Below are 15,623 nucleotides of genomic sequence, written 5' to 3' on the forward strand. Positions count from 1 at the left end.
TTTGCATGTACCTGTCTAACCTTAGAAATAGCATAAGGCATCAAACTTAGCAAATTTGAAAATGGCTTTTTAGTACTCTACATTCATAAAGTCCACATATCTTTAGTCTAGTGCTAGATAAACTATTACAGAGTAAATGCACCCATGTAATCAGGACTCAGCTGGAGAACTAGGACTGCACTAGCAAGCTCCAGTGTCCCAGTCATTCCCCTTCCTCCTCTCCAAGATATTTCCTGTTCTGACTTCTAACACAACAAATTTATTTTTTTCTGTTTTATAAATTTTTAAAAAGTTTCTTGTGGTGATATAAAATTCATCATTTTAACCATTTTATAGTGTACAATTCATTGGCGTTTATTATCTTCACAGTGTTGTGGAACCATTGCTACCATCTAGTTCCAGAACATTTTCATCAACCCCAAAGGAGACCACATGTCCTTTAAGCAGTCACTCTACATCCCCTACCCCCCCCTTTATATTTGACCAGTAGAAACCCTTTCAAGCTGGTTCTTCTGTCCTTCGGCATATCCCCTTCATTCTTTGAGCACTTCCTTACTGTCTTGCATAAAATCTTCCAAGATCATCTTGTTCTGTCCTAGCCCTTATCCTTTTTGTGGAGAATGCAATTTAAAAATCATTATCTGGGTTCTAGGTCTTCTACTAATAGGATGGCTTTACTTCTAGGCCCTTCAGACAGAGCTAGGACATAAACATGTGTATGTATGTGCATGTAGACATACATACATACATGTATATGCTTGTATGTATGACACGTATATATAGTGTGCATATTTGGATATTACATATATGTATGTATAATGTGTACATATATAATATATGTATATCCATATGTGGAATACACATGATATGTGTATACAGACATGGATCTTACATATATTTCATTCTCTATCTTTATCTATTTATGTATCTCTCTGTCTCTGTATCTATCTAAATACCCCCCTCCCAAAACCACACCTTCAAATTTCATATTCTTGCTTATTTCTCTGCCATTATTATCCATTTGAAATCCATTTGTATTTGGATTCATTTCATTTTAGGATTTTCTTCCCATTGTTCTTGATTTTTTTCTTTATGAGTATATGAAACATCACCATAGTTCCAAAAATCTGAACTATACAAAAAGGTATATTCTGAGACTTGTCACTTACCGTCCTTTCTCTTAGGTGTCCTACTCTCCCATCTTATCTATGTTCCCTTTCACCCCTGGAAGGGATAGTCTCATTAGCTCCTGGTTATTCCTTCCTGTGTCTTCCTGTACAAATAAACAGATATATGTATATTTTCTTATTTCTCTTTTATAATATACAAAGTATTATACTACAGATATTCTTTTATAATTTTTCCACTTCAAAATATGTTCTGATAAGCATGCCATGTCAATTCATAGTGATATCTTCATTCTTTATAACTGCATGTTGTATTTCATGCTATGTGTTCACGGTGTGTGGTGCTATAGTTTTTGCGGTGTGTTTGTGGGGTATGGCTCACCGTGGTTTATTCAGTAACTATTCTCTGGTAGAAGCAGCTGACTGTTAACTGTTATGGTATATCCTTTTTGAGGCTTAAAAGCTAAAGAACACCTTAGTTCTGGTCATGGTAAGCAGGTGGAAATGTTATAATGCATTCAGCAGTTGGAGCAACACTTTTTAAATACATAAAATTGTCTAAATAGTCGAGTGTCTTTTGAAGGCAATGGGCCAGCAAAGGAAAGCTTTCCTTGTGAATGGAAGGGAAATGGATGCTAGTTAGGTATTGATGGATAATAAGAGAAATATAGTGTGTTGAATTTCTTTTATTATTTATTCAAGTTAACTTCTTAGTGACTAAAATTAGTATGGGGTAAATCAGTGTTTTTTTTTTCCTCTATAAAGATATTTTAGAAACTGACAGGGGGAAGAGCAGTAGATTTTCTGTATTTTATCATGTTCCTTTGTAAAATGTACTTGGTAATTCTAAACTTTTAACATATGTTATTTTTACTGTACACTAAAAGCAGCTTTCAAAATTATAGGCAGAATTTTTGGTTCATAATGGTGTTCATTAAATGCTTATGGAAAAAAATAACTCGTTAAGGGAGTTCTTTGCTAAACTTAGTTTTGTTAGTGAATGCTCCTTTCTGCAGTACTTTTCATCGCTCATTGTTTCTACTATGAAACAATATCTTAATATCATAATATAGCATAATAGCACAATATCATCTCTGAATGACAGGTTTTATTGGCAGTGGAGATCTATTGGGATCACAAATGTTCTGAAAACAAGTAATTCATACTGCAGTGACAGGTTGGTGTTTCTTTTGATCAGTAACATTAGAGATGCTAGAAATCATTTGAAAAATGCAAGGAAATTGTCACAATGCATTTTAATAGCAATATACATGATAGTAATTTAGATTTTAATTACCTGCTTGGCAGCAACTGTGCCACCCCTTTTTTGTACAGTGGTGACTCTGCTGTTTTCTTAAAATGTCATTATCAATGCAAACTTTTTCTTTAAATACTCTCCATATTTCATATTATCTTATTTATCTTCACAAGTCTCATCATCTGAATAGGTACCAGGAATTTGGGAATTGCAATGCTAAAGAGAATCTGAGGCAGTTAATTTGTTACTGACATAAATAAACAGACATAGAGATAGACATATACACACCCATGCAAGAGTACACATACTCAATACTATGAGAACTTAGGTGTTTTGACTATTTTGGCTTTTTGTTTATGGAATTTTTCTGTATTCTGAAGTTAACCTGCTGAAAATTACAAAGTGAATGTCATGGAGAAGGATCTTGAGTCTAGTAACTCTTCATATCTTCATACAAAAAGCACTTAAATCTTCAGTCTATTCTTACAGTCCCCCAATATTTTAATTTTTTAATCTCTAGAGGCTATATTTTGGGTCTTCATGTTAAGAAATGCTGATTTTTCTTGATAGGTTTAGGTATAATAAAAAAACTGAACAATTCCCTGCAGTTGGAGATGCTGCACGGTGAATTTTGGTATAGGCTACCTACTTTCTGAGAGGAATAAGATATGATTTAACAAGTTGAGCAATAGTTTACAGTGATTGGAATAGTATTTTAAGGATACAGTTCCTGAATTCTGTGATGTCTCAGATAATGTAGGCAAAGTTTTGCTTAAAGCAACCTACCATGTGTTAAACACTCTACTAGGGACTAAAAGGCCATTGTCCTCACCCACATGGGCATTATGCTGTGTCGGCTTCCTGCAGAGCATGCAGACTTTCTAGATTTAGCTTTTTACTTTTATTATTTTAAAAATCAGGTCATCATTAAGTGGTGGATTCACCATGGTTGTATAGAAATAATTCAGTTATTTGAAAAAGGAAAGAAAGCTCTTTAGTACTTTTCACTAGTAACTCGGAAATACAACAAAACAAAATACAATACAGTATTTTTAATTTGTCATAGAAATGGTATTCCAAATTACTCTCCAAACAAATAAATGAGACAGAATAATGAAGAAATATGCTGAATAAGTCTTAACCCTAAACTGAGATGAAATGCAGGCATCGAGGCAGGTACAAATGAATCTGTTCTAAGACAGGTCAAAGGAAATGGTTACTATTACCTTTAATAGTTACATAGCAAAAGAATGAATGTTTGATTTTAGAGAAATAGAACAGGTAAGGGAAATAAGTTGTGAAAGGGTATATTACTTTTTGTACCTTAGAATATTTTTTAATAAAAAATGACAAGAGTAGTGTATGTACTTTTCTTTTTATCCTGCATATGGTATTTTAGAGTAAAATTTACTAAGGGATTAAAAAAGGTTTAAAAACTATGTTGGATAAATATCATTCTAATTTTTGTGATGTCAGGCGGACATCCTTCTCTCGTTAATGTGTTTTGATGCCACGGGATAAAGCTTTCTAAGTATTTTCATCTTCATGGCTAATGGACTTAGAGATAGGCAGACGTGAGTATCCTCCTCTTCCTGGCTGCCTGCTTCCTTTGAAGTTATGTAAAATGAAAGAAACACTGGAAGGGCTTTGTTTAAAAGGAATATTTCTGATTACTCATGTAACATAATATTTTCTCCCCTCAATTTCCTTTCTTTTGTACCTGTATTTTGATAGTAATATAATAAAAGGGGGGAAATGGTGCTGAAAACTAATCTCCCAATTATCTGGTCTATTTCCTATGTCTTTACATTGAAATAGTCCTTTCTAGCTAAGCATTCATTCTTCAGAATTTTTTTTTGGTGTGACTTATCTGCCTCTCCTTTCTTGTTGTAATCCTTAGTCCATGTGTGCCTTCCATTTTATAACCTCATTCATTCATTGAATGCTAGGCACTTTACCAGGGACTGATGACACAGTGCTGAATTAGGCTCCCAGAAGCAGACGCTGCCCTAGTAGATGTGTTCTAATGGAGAAGATGATACCACACAGAGGTGCTGACTATTCCCAGGAGGTTTGCTGACCTAGCTTATTGCTTTTCTTCCTGCTCCCTCCACTGTCATCATCCTTCCTGACTTGATCATTCACATAGATGATCAATCTAATACTTCATCCTCTTATCTCCTTGACTTTATCACTCCCAACAATCTTTGTTTTTCGCCCCAATCTCACCCACCCATTTCCTTGGATAATATTGATAAAATACCACCTCTAAATATGGTTTACAATCTTCCTTTCCTGACCTACTTACTTACTTAACATTCCCACGTTAAGAATTCTATAATCCTTTTAGAACTGCTAATCTGTTGACTCTACCATTTTTTCATGTCCATCTCCTCTCCACCCTCACCATGCTCTTACTTCTTGTCTTATTGACCTTAGACACACAGTCCTTTGTTATCTTACATAAATTTTCAGTTCATTTGCCTCTCTGTTCATATAAACTCTGCCCTTGGTTAAATGGAACTTCCCACTTCCTCTGCACTTGCACGTCAGCACAGCATACATCTGGGAGGAAGCACACAGCCACACTGACTAGTGTTTTCTGAATGACCACAGTTGGCAAAGCGAGCCTTTAACAGATTACGTTAACAGATATTCTACCACATGGCCTTTGTCAGTGTGCTTTTTTACTTTCTGAAAATGATTTCATATCTCCTCTCATACCTTTAGCTCTGCATCCTCACTTTTAGCTGGTTATATTGCCGCTTCTATCACCGAGACTGTTGATGTAATCAGAATAGAACTGCCGTACCTTACTTCCTAGTCACCAGATCTAACAAGCTACCTGAATCTGTTCCCTTAGATTCTGCTTTTGCTCTTCGTAGAATGATCCACTTTCCCTGCAATTGTGTAAGGTCAATCCTTCCTCTTGTATAGTAGGTCACATCCTCTGTCACCTACTTAAGGGTTTTTTGTTGTTGTTCACTTGTTTGTTTTCCTGCATCTATACCTATGCTTTTCATCATCAGTTTCTTCCTCTTTGCTTGGTTATTCCCATCAGCATGCAAACATGTTGTGGTTTTCCCTCCAACACCCCAAATCACACTGCAGGTTCCTTTCTAGCTACTGCCCTTGTTCTTTGCTCCCATTTACAGAATCTTCTCAAGAGTTGTCCATTCTTCTTCTTGCTTTCTCCCTTGAATTTCTGTTCAGGCTTATCTCCAATCCACCATTCAAGCTGCTCTTGTCAGGGTCACAGTAATCAGAAGATGGTGACACCATTCCCTTAGTTGTTGAGAACAAAAGCTTTGTCATCATCTTTGAATTTTAATTCTATCACACCTCACTCCTCACATCCAAACTATCAGTAAGTCTGATCTGATCTTCCTTCATATTGAGCAAATCTGTGCCTTCCATCACTGACGTCATATACTAGGCTGCTGTCAACTCTTTTTTTGTTTTCTTTTTTTGCGGTACGCAGGCCTCTCACTGTTGTGGCCTCTCCCATTGCGGAGCACAGGCTCCAGACGCGCAGGCTCAGCGGCCATGGCTCACGGGCCCAGCCGCTCCGCGGCATGTGGGATCTTCCCAGACCGGGGCACGAACCCGTGTCCCCTGCATCGGCAGGCAGACTCTCAACCACTGCGCCACCAGGGAAGCCCTGCTGTCAACTCTTGACCAGACAATGTAGAAGGCTTCTAATTTGTTTCCTTGTTTCACGTTTTGCCACTTAGAGTTTGGTGCCACACAGTAGTTAGAATAATCTTCTAAAAATGTTTTCTCTATCTTATAATTTCTATGCATGTTTTTCCATCCACTTAGAACACAAGCTAAAGTCTCTACCATGGTTTTTAAGACCTTATCAGGGGCCAGTAAACTTTTTCTTAAATGGCCAGATCGTAAACATTTTAGGCTAGGGTGTTATGTATGCTTTCAGTTGTTTCTGCTGCTGTTTCTTTCTCTTCTTTCTCCGCCTTCTCCTCCTCTTCTTCTTCTTTTTTACAAGCTTTCAAAATGTGAAAACCATTCTTAGCTCAAGTCATACAAAAACATTTGGCTGTGGTTTGTCAGTCCCCTGCTTCCAGGATTAGATGTCTGCCTGTCTTATCTGTCCTTGTCATCTATAACTCTTTGTCACACTCACTGGGATTTAGATGAATTTTCTTGCTGTCCTTCAAATATGCCAAGTTCATTCCTACCTTAGGGCTTTGTATTTGCTTTTCTATTTGCTTGAAATACCCTTCTTCCAGAATGCCCATGTTCCCTGCTTTTCTTTATTTTGGTCTCTGCTCTGATTTTATTTTCCTAGACAGAAAAAAATGTCATTTGATCAAACTTACGACTTTTAAATAGCTGCTTCCTCTATTACTCATTCTTTTTCTTCCACCTTTCCCATTTAAGTAGTTAGCACTACATTTTGGCTTAGGCCCTAAACCTAGGAGTCATCTTTGACTTTTATTTCACCAGTGTAGCCACATCATATAAACAATGTCGGCACACAGTAGGTACTCAATATATCCTTTAAGCAATAAATAGCAATTAAAGTTATTACAATACAGAGTGGTGAGTGTTTTGAAAAAGAAATCCATAGATGGGGTGGGGGGGACTCAGTTTGTGTGGCTTATAAAAAAATCCTTCCGGGAAGTTAGTTTTGGCCCAGATCTAACTGATGTCTGCGAGTAGCCAGCACGAGGAACCTGCATAGTAGTGATGCTGCGGGTTTGGGTAAGAGGGGAGGGTGTTAAGGCAGGAATCTCAGGTGAAAATGCAGAGACCTTTACACAGTAAATGTTTCAAACTGGAAAAACCTAATATGGTTGAAATAAAGAATTATTTTTTGCCAGTAAGTTTATTCTTTTTTTCCCAGTGTTTATTGGGAAAGTCTACTTGTTGCCCCATTTAAGATGTTGTCTGCGTTTACCTTCATTCTCTAATCAAACACACAGATAATTAACAGCTCAGCTTCTATGTCTTGAACCAGAGTGGCCCCAGAGAAAAGATTGACAGATTGGTCTCGGTCTTTCCTATAAAGGGAACCATACATTATGCTCTATTTTTTGTTTTGACTTCTTTAACTCAGCATAGTTTTTTGGATTCATCTATCTTGTTGCATTATCAGCAGTGAAGTTTTTTATTGTTGCATAGTATTCCATTGTATGGATACACAACAACTTGTTGATGATGGCTTGCATTGTTCCCAGTCTTTGGCTTTTATGAATAAAGCTGTTCTGAATGTTGTATGGATTTTTTCCCCTCCTGCTTAACACCTAGTTGTGCACTTGCTGAGTCAGTGTATATTTAACTTTAAAAGAAATCTCTAAACTGTTTTATAAGTGGCGGTACTGTTTTACATCTCCACTAGTTGTGTAGGAGAGTTCCAGGTGCTTCACACCCTCAGCATTCCAGGAGGTATGTAGCATTATTTTGTTTTTGGTTTTATTTTGCATTTCCCTGATGACAAATGATCTTGAACATCATTTCATGTGCTTATTGGCCATTCATACATCTTCTTTTGCAAAGTCTGTTATTCACGTTTTTAAATGGACTGTTTGTCTTATTACTATTGAATTGTAGGAGTTCATTAAATGGTTTCATCTGCCGCTCCCCATCACTTGCATTACTGCCTGAACCATCCCCCCAAGCCCCTCTGTCTGTGGAAAAATTGTCTTCCACGAAACTGGTCCCTGGCGCCAAACAGGTTGGGGACTGCTGTTTATGAGATATATTTATCGTTGGGAGAGCCAGTCTACCATGGGCCCTGGATATCCCTGTATATTCTTTCTGGTTATGCCAACATGCAGGGCCTGACCATTCTTTATCCAGGTCATTTCTCAGGACTGCATTTACAGTGAAGCAACTTTAGAGATGAAGTTGTATCTCTGTGGATAATGAGCGGGTTTGTTACTGTTCACTATAAAAGTGGTGATTGCCCGAAGCTCAGTGTTCTTCCCTTGTTATACAGTCCACTGTGTGTGTAGGTATCCGTCATTCATCAGGGATCTCTGCATCATCCCTGTGGGTTGGTGGGTTAGGGAACCAACATGTATAATAGAGTCCTTTTGTCTCTAACTGAGGAGTCCTGTGTTTTCTGTCAGAATTCATGAAATAGTAACAGGCTAACTTAGCTTGTATGTAGGGTAAAATCTCAGCCTCTGTACAATTCTTGACACATATTGCAATGTTTTCTCAGTCTGTGGCTTACCTTTCATTTTCTTAATGAAGCTATCTTAATAAAAAAAGAGGTTTTTGAAAAGTGGAAGGTTTACATTTTGATGAAATCCAACTTTATAGTTAGTGCTTTTGTATCCTAAGAAACCTTTGCCTTCCTCAGGGTAGTGAAGATTTTCACTATGTGTTCTTCTAGACATTTTATAATTTTAGCTTTTACATTTAGGTCTAGCATTTAGGTTCACATTCTTTCATGTGGATATTCAATTATTCTAACACCAGTTGTTGAAAAGATTCTTCTTACCCCATTGAATTACATTGAGATCTTTGTTGAGAATCATTGACTACATAGATTCAATATATTTCTGTACTCTCTTCTGTTCTGTTAATGTTCCATTAATTCTACTTTGATTACTGTAGCTTTTCAGTAAATCTTGAAACCAGATAAAGTAAGCCCCTAACTTTATTCTTTTTCAAAATTGTTCTATTGTAGGTTCTCTGCATTTCCATATTAATTTTAGAACCTGCTTCTCAATTTCTTCAGAAAAGCTTGCTGGAACATTGATGGTGATTATATTGAATCTATAAATTATTATTTTTTAAATGTATTTATTAATGGATTTCTTGATATTGAGTCATCTGGTCCAGGAACATGGTATAGCATCTTCATTTATTTAGGTCGTTTTTCTCTCCACAATGTTTTATAGTTTTCAGTGTATAGCTATTTCCCTTCTTTTGTTAAAAATTTTCCTAATGATTTTGTATTTTTTTGATGCTGTTAGAAAACGATATATTTAAAAGTTTTATTTTCTAATTGCTGGTAGTAGTTAGAAAAAAATTGTTTTTCTATATTGAATTTTATTCTGTGAGTTTGCTAAATTCATGTACATAATCATCTCATTTGCTAATAGACATATCTACTTCTTGCTTTCTAATCTGTGTGTCTGTTGTTGCTACTGCATTACTGCACTATCTAGGACCTTCACTACAATACTGAATAGGAATGGTGAGAGCTGACATTTCTTCTCTTGTTCCCAATTTTAGGGGGACCAACATGTTGATTTGACCAACATGGAAGTTATAATAGCTGGAAGACTTTACTAATAGGGACATACTGTTCATTAAGTGCCGTATTCTGGGTCATTAAGGCAAATTATTGTTAGGGTTTTTGGATGCCTGAACTCATCTCTTTAGGAACTTTGCTGTAAGGATCCCATAGAATGTGGATTCAGTTAGCTCCCATTTCATGGAATGGCATATTTTTCTTTAGTAAATTATGACTTGCTATTTATGAAAATCACCTGTTTCCCAGGGCTAATTTGTTTTGCATTATTGGGAATGTTTCCTTGTGCAATGCTGTAGCAAATTAATAAAAACAAAAAGAAATGAAAAAATACATCTAATTTCCTACCATCTCAACTTAGCTGCTTTTGGGCATGTACAGTTCCTTTTCTTCCCATTAGATTTGTAATCTGTAATTTAAATAGATATAATTCTGGAGTTTATTATTAGTTGGGCATCCTCATCATTTCCCATCTGGACTATACACATACCTTCTCAACAGGTCTTTCTGCTTCTGATGCTTCTGATCTCAGAGTAAAAGTCAAGTTCTTTGGTGGCCTGTAAGGACTGCAGTCCCCTCCATCACAAATTTTTTCCAGATATCTGCATGTTTAGAGCTCTCACCTCCTTCAAACCTTTATTCTAACATTCAGGTTTGAGGCCTTCAGAGTCTTTTCTGTGAGACTTTATTTTTTCTTCGACCACCCTCTTTGAAATTGCATCCCACCTCCTAATGCTGCTTATTCCTCCTCCTGTTTTTATTTTTCTCTATAGCACTTAACACTACAGTGAGATGTATGTTAATTATTTTACATTTATTGTCTGTCATTCTTTATTCTTCCCTGTGGAGAATAAAGCTCCGTGCAGGTAGGTATCTTCGTCTCTTGTTCACTGGTCTTTTTTCAGCACTTAGCACAGCGACAGGCACTTAGTAGGGAATTAATGTTTGTTGAATAATGAATGAACTCCAGCTCTTCTCATATGTATTTCATACTGCTGCCAGTGTGATCCTTCCAACCCCCCTGGAAAAGCTGTTTGTGTGGTAGTGCTTTACCACTCCAGGACCTGGCGTCTATCCTCAGTTATATGTGCTAGGTGCTTTTGTTTTTCTTTTTGGGTGTGTGCTTTTGTGTGATGTTTTAGCCTGAAAGGTATTCTTGTCTAAGTCTTTGCCTCCCTCTTACTTACCTTCCCCTTGGCTTCCCTTGTCTGTTCTGCCAAGTTGGGTGTTCCTCCTTTGGTCCCTTGGTGGCATGTTAGAGGAATTAGACTGCTCTGAATAGTACTGTTTCCTTGCTTGCGTTTCTCCTTCCAGACTTAGGTTTTGATAATCTCTGTGTCTGTATTGCCTAGAACTAGATGCTTAAAGATTTACAGCTTTTTCTGTGTTGCTTGGAATATTAATTTTAATAGGGTCATTCTTGTATTAAGTTTTGGTTTTTATTTTACATGTGCCTAAAACACATTGTTATATTTTCAGATATTTCCTATGTTTTCCACGATAGTCTGGATTTGACAAAGCAATTATTTTAATTTGAAAACCTTTTGATATTATGTTGCTATCTTTTGTGGATACCATGGATAATGAATTTATAAATTTATGGGCAGAAGTAAGGAAATCATCCTCTCAAAGTAATGCTACTCAGAGTAGTTGTGTGCTGCTGTTAATATGAAAGGTGGGATTAATGTAGTTACTATTTTAATGGATAATCTTCACACAACATGAATTAAAAATTTTTAACTTATTTTACAGGGAAGTATTAAGAGTAGTCGACAGATCTCACCTCAGGAATTCATCCATGAACTGAAGATGGAGTCTGCAGATGAAAGGCTCTTCACGTGCCTGGAGTCCCTCCGCGTGTCTTTGACGAGTAATCCCGTGAGGTAATTCGTCTTTCTGAACATGAGGGCATATTACTGAATTAAACAGATGCCATGATCTGCCACTTTTATGCAGTACTTCATGGTGCCTGTGAGTAAATAGGTGGTCTACCTCAACAACTTCTCAAGGTAAAAATTGAATGCATAATTTTTATATGCATGTGGAAATACAGTCTCAATAGTACCTTTTGTGTTTATTACTGAGTGATATGTAGCCTGTGGACTTTTAAAAAAGTCATTCTTTTTTTTTTTCTTAGAATTTTTAAAAACTTGAGGCGTTTTTCAAAAGAGAACAGTCATCAGAAACTGTCAATTTAATGGGGCTGAGTTTCACTCTGAATTTTGGTATTGTACATATATATTGGCTCATTCCTGTTTGATATACAAGAAATACCATTAATTTATTATTTCCTTTATTGGAATTGGTATCTTTGTAGGAGCCCATAGGAGGTTAGCATTGTCAGACTTAGCAAATAAAAATATAGGACGCCCAGTAAAATCTGGGTTTTAGACGTAGTTACGCTAAAAAATTATTTGTTGTTTTTCCAGAATTCCACGTTTAACTGGGTGCCCTGTATCTAGCCACACTACAATAGGTGTCTTGATAAATCAGTTTTTAGACCTTTTAGTCCAGCATATTCTTGAAAAATTTTAAGTAGGAATTGTTATAAAATGTCTGAACAGTCATAGAATCAGAATTTCTGAGCTGCAAGAGTCTATGGTAGATTAGTTTTGATTTCTTATTGTATAATGAATGCTTATTTCTGCATAAATATATATGAATATTTTCTAGCCCTCTCTTTATATACATATATATATATATATATGCATATGTGTGTGTGTGTGTATAAAATATAGACAAAGGGCTAGAGGGCCAGAATGAAAAACTATGATTGGAGGTTAATGATATATAAAAGACTTTTTTTGGTATTCTGATATTCCGAATGTTTCTGAAGTTTGGCTACAGTATGATAAAGATCCTTGACAGTATAAGTATTTGAAATAAAAAGACCCTACCTGCTGAGAGACATGAAAGTGAGGTTTAAGTAAGGAGCATGAAGAGTAAACAAAGAATCTCTATTATTTCAATTTTATCTTTATTTTTCCATATTTTACCACTTTCAGTGTGTTCTCTAGGCTGTAAATTAATGGTGGGCATGAGACCAGGGATTTCATATGTCTTATATACCTCTCTTTACCAGGCACAGTGCTTTTAGCACATAGAAAGTGCTCAGTGAAGATTTGATTGAAACAATTTTAACCTTCTTCAGTTTTATGTTGGCTATTGCTAGAAACTAAGTTGAATTAGGAGTTTGTTTATTTGACAGGTATAGTCATACATGAAGAGCTCTGGTCTCCATCTTAATCTTTACCTATTAAATGTTTTCATTTAAAAAATGGTTATTGAGCACTTGCTGTTTTCCAAGTACCAATGTTTTGTTTCCAAGTACCATCTTAGACGTGGGGCTTGAGTAAATAGCAAAGCAGGTCCAGGCCCTGTTCCTGTGGAGTTTAAATGTAGGAAGAGGGTATTTTGGGGTCAACTGGGGAGCTACAGTCATTTTTCAGTTTATCCGGCAGCTACTGGACACTGGAAATAACCATGGAATTTGAGTATAATAAGAAATAGACCCTGCCATTACCTCTTCTAATTTTTCATATTTTGAGTAGATGAACATGATAGTGAAAGAAAAACTGTGAGAGGATTTTATGTATGAATTCAGGCATATTACAATGGATACAGTTATTTATTGTGATTCCATATAAAGACAGTGGGAAATAATGCTGTATGTTTCTTTCATTTGAAAGAATAAATATTTCAAAAATAATAATTTGTGGAATTATTTCCCTGAGAGTGGCCAGTTCTATTGAGCCAATATACGTACAATAGAATATATTATCAGCAATTCACAAGTGTTGCTGTTTCCTACGAAGTAGTCTTTTTAATTGGAAAGAATAGAAAACCATGTCATTGGAGAAATTTTTCTGAAATCATGGCACTTTATGTAGATAGAAAATTGAGACATGAGTATTTCTGTGCCCAGTGCTCCAATTAGAGGAATGACTTAGCTGAACATGTAAAACTTGAAGCTATTTCTGATCAAATCTTTGGACTTTGCAGTTAGTTATGATGTGTCTGCTGATAAAGTCAGTTTTCATATTTTCTTTTTTATATACAGTATGTGACTAAATTTCAAGAGAGAAGGAATTCCAACTTTTTGTAAGCTTTTGAGATTATTATTAGATCTGTAGTATTATTGAGAAAATCAGAGTGAAATTCTTTAATGTCTGTGAATACAATTGAAAAAGAAGCAAGTGAACTAATTAATGACAGTTCTCCAGTGCTGGTTTGGGATCAGGATTTATTTAAATCAAAAATCAAGGAGGGCTTCCCTGGTGGCGCAGTGGTTGAGAGTCCGGCTGCCGATGCAGGGGACACGGGTTCGTGCCCTGGTCCGGGAAGATCCCACATGCCGCGGAACAGCTGGGCCCGTGAGCCATGGCTGCTGAGCCTGCGCGTCCGGAGCCTGTGCTCCGCAACGGGAGAGACCACAGCAGTGAGAGGCCTGCGTACCCCCCCAAAAAAAAAATCAAGGAAAAAGTAGAGCACCCCTGCACCACCCCATCCCTGATATGCAGTATTTTAGAACCATTCACCAACCTCTGAAAGTCTGCGTAACGATTATGAGACATGTCATCCTTTGACTATCTGCATAGTGAATTATGTGAAAACCAGCACTTTAAATGCCAAATTATTGGCCTTGTTTTATAAAGACTTGATTTGAAGATCACATAGTTCTTCTGTTTGAAGTTTTATTGATTATTCAACATCAAGGACAGTTTTGAGCTTAAAGACATAGAAGCTTTATTTTTGGAACACAAGTGAAAAGACCAATTTCTTCAAATTATCAAACATAACTTTTAGTGGATCTCAACACAGTCAACAGTTATGTTTGAGCTTTCAAATACGTGGAGGTAGAAACATAAAAAGGTAGACACTAACATCATTATGATTGATATTAAGCGTTTTAGTCCATTACTCATCTTTGCATATAGCAAATTAGTTATAGAATGCATCTTCATTTGCTCAAGTTGATGTGGTCGTCAAGGATAAGGTTTCTGTCTCAGAAATACCAGTCTTCTTAGATTTTTGTGTTTTGTGATATTAGGCATTATCTTTTTTTAAAAAATTATTTATTTATTTATTTTTGCTGTGTTGGGTCTTCGTTTCTGTGCGTGGGCTTTCTCTAGTTGCGGCAAGTGGGGGCCACTCCTCATCGCGGTGCGCGGGCCTCTCACTATCGCAGCCTCTCTTGTTGCGGAGCACAGGCTCCGGACGCGCAGGCTCAGTAATTGTGGCTCACGGGGCTAGTTGCTCCGCGGCATGTGGGATCTTCCCAGACCAGTGCTCGAACCCGTGTCGCCTGCATTGGCAGGCAGATTCTCAACCACTGCGCCACCAGGGAAGCCCTAGGCATTATCTTCCTTTACTCATGCTTAATGTGTGCATTTTGAAGTTTACAAGAGATATTTTACAATTTATCATTTTGTTAGAAGATTTCTAAGGAGGTTTGGAACTAGATTTGATTAAGTTAACTGTAACTTCTAGAAGATCACTTTAGAAAATTTTGCAGTATAATATATGTTTACTGCAGAGCAAGTAAGCAGCCTGTATGTGTCATTATTCCATTTAATCAGTGCTATGTTTAGAGTGTAGTTTTCCTGCATTTCTGGGCTTGAAAACATAAAGCTGGTAGGAGAGCTTATCTTTGGATTGCTGAATGTTTTGTGCCACGTACTGCACATGAGGATAGAGACAGGAGGCTTGTGGCAAGCAACGAGATCACTGTATTCCTTGATGTCAACCTGATCTGAAGAGAAAAAGTCAAGACAAAAATTTGAAGTTACTAATAGTTTGACTTACTATAAAAATTATTTTTATAAACTGTTAAACATATAAAAAAAGGCTGTTTGTCATTATAGTGAAATAAGTGCCCACTCACCTACTAATGAGGCTAGCATATAGATTACTGCCTATAACTCTGAAGCTTCTATGCCTCCCTCCTTAATTCAGTGTCCTTTTCTTGCACTATTCCGTGGTGACCACTGTCATGAGTTTTGGATTT

General features: G+C 36.6%; 1 protein-coding gene across 3 annotated transcripts in view; it reads left to right on the forward strand.

Annotated features, from left to right (window-relative positions):
• The window catches only part of DIAPH3 (diaphanous related formin 3), a 551,502-nt gene that overhangs the window by 114,113 nt on the left and 421,766 nt on the right, over nucleotides 1-15,623 (forward strand). For all 3 annotated transcript variants that reach the window (XM_067713991.1, XM_067713992.1, XM_067713993.1), the window contains one exon: nucleotides 11,369-11,499. In XM_067713991.1, coding sequence (XP_067570092.1) covers nucleotides 11,369-11,499 — 131 coding nt within the window. The remainder of the gene's footprint in view (nucleotides 1-11,368; nucleotides 11,500-15,623) is intronic.

The sequence above is a fragment of the Pseudorca crassidens genome, chromosome 18 (assembly GCF_039906515.1).
Source record: "Pseudorca crassidens isolate mPseCra1 chromosome 18, mPseCra1.hap1, whole genome shotgun sequence".
NCBI classification, from domain to species: Eukaryota; Metazoa; Chordata; class Mammalia; order Artiodactyla; family Delphinidae; genus Pseudorca; species Pseudorca crassidens.